The 5,378-nt window shown below is 27.7% G+C and overlaps 1 protein-coding gene across 1 annotated transcript; it reads right to left on the reverse strand.

The window, feature by feature from the left end:
- Window positions 1–1,822: 1,822 nt before the first annotated feature.
- LOC130936037 (flowering-promoting factor 1-like protein 2) lies at window positions 1,823–2,744 on the reverse strand. Its single transcript, XM_057866008.1, has one exon. The coding sequence runs from the start codon at window positions 2,682–2,684 to the stop codon at window positions 2,352–2,354; it is 333 nt and encodes a 110-aa protein (XP_057721991.1). The 5' UTR covers window positions 2,685–2,744; the 3' UTR covers window positions 1,823–2,351.
- Between the last annotated feature and the right edge of the window lie 2,634 nt (window positions 2,745–5,378).

Genomic DNA, 5,378 nt, shown 5'->3' on the forward strand with positions numbered 1-5,378 from the left:
TTCTAATTTTTCCTGCAAAATCTTTTCCTCTCTTTTTTCTTTTCTTTCCTTTTTTCTCCTCACAAATTGGAAGGAAGGTGCTCCTTTTATAAAGGTAGAGAGAGCTGAACAAGTTGTTCTACAACTTGCAATAGTGATTTTTCTTTTAAATATGGAATGGAATTTTGGGCTTTATTTGGTTGGAAAAGTACCTTTATATATATATATATATATTCAATTTCATTTATCTCTTTAATCCGTTTAATTTAAAAGCCTTTTTTAGAGCTAAGAATGAAATTGTGAATTTTAAATATAAATATTAATATGAAAATAAAATTTAAAACTTAAATCCTAAAATAAGACCTAAAAATATTAGGACATGAAGATTTGTTGTTATTATGGGGATACCCTATGTTTTACATTATGTACTTCCGAACATTGGGGAAAACATGGATTCAAACACCTTTTTTTTTTCCTGGATATAATGAAAATGGATGAGATTTCTTTTTTATATCAATTTTTTTTTCCTCTTGGTAAATAAGTGGATGAGATATCGTTTTCAAATACAGTTATACAGATTCCTGGAATCCAAAAAAATAAAAATAAAAAAATGCAGATTCTATGGGAAGCACGTGGCAAGTGAGGCACAGAAAATGACTGAGGTTTTCACAATAAGGCTCACGTGAAGGCCCATCCCCTTCTCCTCACTTTTCACTTGTCATTACACGTGAGTCAAATATTTATATCCTATATCATTGGATAACTGGATAATTATATTTTTTATATTTATTATTCTTTTATTTAAATTTAATTTTTAATTTAATTAAAATTTTCAAGTATATGATTTAATATATAGTAATTAGAAACGTTAATATATATATTTTTAATTTTAAATACTAGATTGAAGCTAGTTTTGCTTATTTATATATGAATTTTAGGGTTTTTTTTTTTCTATTTTTTTAGATATAGGGAATATAGATGTGTGTACCACATATTTGGGATATATCATTGGCTGTGGGATCCATCTTTCAATTTCAGTAACAGTTACAATCTTATTGGATGACTTGTTTTATCTCTTTTTATTTTATTTATTTATTTTTTGATCGGAGACTTGTTTTGTCTCTTTTGCCCTTTCAAACTCACTATGAGTTAGTTCTTCTTCAGCAGACATTCTTATGGCCTTCTAGAGGTGTACGAGGAAGCAAAAAAAACTATTTTTACAAGAATTTTTTCTTCCCCCAACATTTCATGATTGAATCTTTTTGTTAGTATATAAACTATATGCTGTTAATTAATTTAATAAAATTATGTACTTCTAGAATATACAAATCATGTTTGTTTCATACTCTACAATAATCCTACTTATAAATTATTTTAAAAAAATATGCATTTATATTTATTTTTTTATATACTCTACAATGTCTAAATGATTATTATTCATTCTATATATTCCAGAAACATTCTCACTTTTGTTTCATGTGTTAGTTAATTAATTCCCTTAACTACCCTTCTAAATGTTCTAATGCATATATAACTGACAAAGAACATGCTTATTAAAAACTCAAATCTTTTTTCTTCTGTTCCCCTCAATTCAGCCAATAATCTTCAATCACACAGAAACCTTTGTGTACTGAATTGGCCTTTCCTATAGTATTCTTATTATTATAAATGCCAAAACATTAATTAATTAATTAATAAATAGAATTTGGAGATATATATTCTCTCAGTTCACTCACACTCTCTCTTGTTAATGTTTTGAACTCCCAACTTCCTAAGTAAGTAAATTAATTAAGCATTGTGAAGAAGATGTAGAAGGAGAGTTAATTAAGAACTGGGAATTGAATTTCATGAAATGCACAAAATATTATTGGAAATCATACAATATCTTACAAAATCATGCATTTCTGAAGCACATATATATGCACTAAAATAAAACACCATCAAATATCATCTAAATTATTTCTTTATGATACAGATGGCACAAAAACAAACCAACTACTACATACCTTAATTAATAAGTTACTAGTGTTATTGCCATAATCCTCTAGCCATAGGAGCACACAACTATAACACAAACATCCACAAGCATGGTTCAAATTAAAGAAAGAAACATACATACTTATATATATGAAAATTAACATAATAATAGCCCTAATAATAAGGGAAATTGAAGAAGGGAGAGGAAAAACACTCTCACACACAATAACATTCAAGCAACAAGCAAGAACAAAAAAAGAAGAAGAAGAAAGGACGAGAAGAGCTACTGTCTATATATATGTAGCCATTAAAGAGATCATATAGATAGATGATCGTCGTATCATCTATCTGTCTGGCTGTCGGATTGTCTCTCTGTCGGACATTGTAATAGATCATCACTTGTCCCTAACATGGAAGATATTAGGGTTCTTGATGACGATATCATACATATTGATGGAGTTGAACTTAGAGAAGTCCTTGGGGAGTGAAATTAGGTCAATGGAGGAGTGTTTGTGGAATTGGTAGAGGTCAGGATCACCATCATAGTACCTCTCCCAACCCAAGCCAATCAAGATTTGTTCAAGGAAGGTGTATGAAGAAACAACTTCACCACTTGGCAAGTGCACCAACACCTTCCTCTTTCCATGCCTCCCATCTGATGAGCCTCCTCCTTGTGGGTTCTCAACCAAACGGAACACACCATTGTTGAACACCCAAACCCCAGACATCTTTTGTTGTGTTGTTGATGAAAGAAAAGTAGGTTTCTTTGTGTTGTTGAGGAATGGAGGGAGGGTGGAAGGGTATATATATGTGCCAAAAAGCTAAAGGGGATGGGGGCAAATAAAACAAAAGGAAAATACTCTTAGCTTGGAATTGAAGTGGAAGAGGGAGTTGAAAGTTTATTGGGGTATGTTTCACTTTGGTATAGAATCTAGATATTATGGGGCCTATAATGTTTTTAATAATAATTGTACATACGAGTATATACAACTATACATACATATAAATGGGGTGCCCTAGGGTGTCATTTAATTTAGGGCACAACAACTAGCCATGAACATGCTTATTATGTTTAATTTTAATTCTCTTAAGAGATTCCTTCTTTTAATTTAGTAAATTAAGAAAATAAAATTAGGGTTTTTGAATTTCCCTTTTTATGTTTTTAAAGAAGAAAATGAGAATTAAGTAGCTAGCTAGGGAGGACTGCTATTCCAAGATTAAATGAAACATGAAAAATAAATTATTATAAAGAAACTTTTTAAACATATTTATAAAGAAAAGGTGAACTTTACTAATTTTATTAATAATAACAATATTATTATTATTATGATTATTATCAATGAAGGATAGCTACTATTAACTTTTGAGGTTCTAATAAGATTATGTATTAAACTTATTATATGCTTATAAACTATTTTAATTTTCTATTAACTATATTCTTAGTTTTGGGGGAATCTTTATGGTTTAAAATTGATGTAGGCTTGCTTTTGGGTAGCCTTTTTCATATGTATGTAGGGAACCAAATATTTATTTTAGGAAATAATAAAGAAAAATGGCATCTCTACTATACGCACAACATTATTATACAAAGTCAATTAAATAAAAGAGTTGCATTGTGTTCCCACGTATATCACGAGATGTCCACGTGAACAAAGTGGGGTTACCTTAAGATGTTGCATTGGGGGCACTCATCATTGGGAATAATTGGACAATGCAAGTTTTAGGTACTTTTGTTTGTTAGATTTGTTTGGTCAAATTTATTATGCATGTTGGGGTTTTTCGACTACTCTAAGAAATAGGGCTCATTTTAAACATGAGAAAAAAAATTATTTAATGAATTTAATTAATACATATCCAAATAATTCATTATTTAATTTTCTCCTAATAAATAAACACTACAATAAAAATTACTTTTAATAACATTTTTAATGACAATAATATAACCGTCATTATATATCTTATTTAATATATATTTTTTACGGTCATTAAATTTTTTTTTATCAACAATTATATAATTATTGCTAAAAATTTTTAGCGATAAAATATAAAACGGCTAAATATGATTATTTTTATTACCGCTAAAAAAAAAATTTTTAGTAGCAAAAAAATATAAGGGACGAATCAAATATTTTTCTTGAATATATAAGATATATTATTCAACCACATTATTACTTGGATATAAATAAATTAGCAATTATTTATTATGTTGGCTTTTGGGAGTATTGTTCATACTTGGTGTTAGAACACTTCAATTTAGATTCTATCAAGTATCAAATAGCATTTAGCTCTCAAACTGGACTGCTATCCTACAATTCGGCCTAAATATGGGATAACTTCTCAATTAAGAGAATAACCATCCATAATTATTTAAAGTAATTTTTTATTTATTGTTCTATTAATATTTCAATATTTAGATATTTTTTTCTAATTCAATTCTACTTTAAATTTATTAAAATTCTTGCTAATTAAAGTATTAGAATTTTTTATAGATATGTTTACCATCACTTAGATAAAGATATCAAAAAATTCACCAAGTATTTAGACTTCACGTTTAGACTTAAAATACAGTACTGATTTTAGATAAATAAACACCTCAGAATAAATACCTATTTAGAATAAAAAAAAAACTAATAGTTAGGTAGTATTTGATTATTTTTTATTTTTTTAAAAAGGACAAAAATATATAAAGGAGGGAATTAGATAAAAAAAAACTAATATTGCTAATGTTTTAATACAAAATTTTATATTTTAAAATAAAGGATATAAGAAACATATAAATCTAACACAGAAGGAAACACATATAATTTTTCCATTATTTCTTTCTTTTCTAGTTATTTCATAACAAGAATCAAATGCTATACATCTCTAGGGTTAGGTACATAAAGCCTTAAATTAAAGTTCATGCTTCTATAATATATAAAAAAAAAAGGAAAAGAGAGAGAGAAGTACGGTTCTAAATTGTTAAGTATAGTACGTAGTTGCCATCAATTATCTCGTAACCTTGCGTATTTAGTTGATGATTTGATGCCATATAAAATAGAAGAACAACATATATATTATAAGTATGTTATTCTTTTCTTTATGTGTGTGTGTGGCCGACAAGAACAACCTATATAATCACTAATGCTAAATTAACACTTGACATATACAAAAATAAATTAGATAAAAAAGCAAAAGAGGATGCTGTAGATGAAGTTTGCTAATATACCGTATACTATATGATACGATCATTTTTTTTTTGAACATTTTCATTTTTTAAAAAAATGGGTTAGCTAATTTCTATTTTTTATATGAATATCTTTTGTTGTACGAAGTAAGGAATCTGGGAGTGACAGCTAATAATTAGCTAGCTCTCTTACTCTTTCTTATATATTCTTTCAACATATTCCATTTCCAGATTCTTCGTCATATATTATTTAGTT

This window comes from Arachis stenosperma, chromosome 6 (assembly GCF_014773155.1).
Source record: "Arachis stenosperma cultivar V10309 chromosome 6, arast.V10309.gnm1.PFL2, whole genome shotgun sequence".
Lineage (NCBI taxonomy): Eukaryota > Viridiplantae > Streptophyta > Magnoliopsida > Fabales > Fabaceae > Arachis > Arachis stenosperma.

Coding starts and splice junctions, on each gene's coding strand:
- LOC130936037 (XM_057866008.1), bottom strand. CDS start 2,684: ATGTCTGGGGTTTGGGTGTTCAACAATGGTGTGTTCCGTTTGGTTGAG.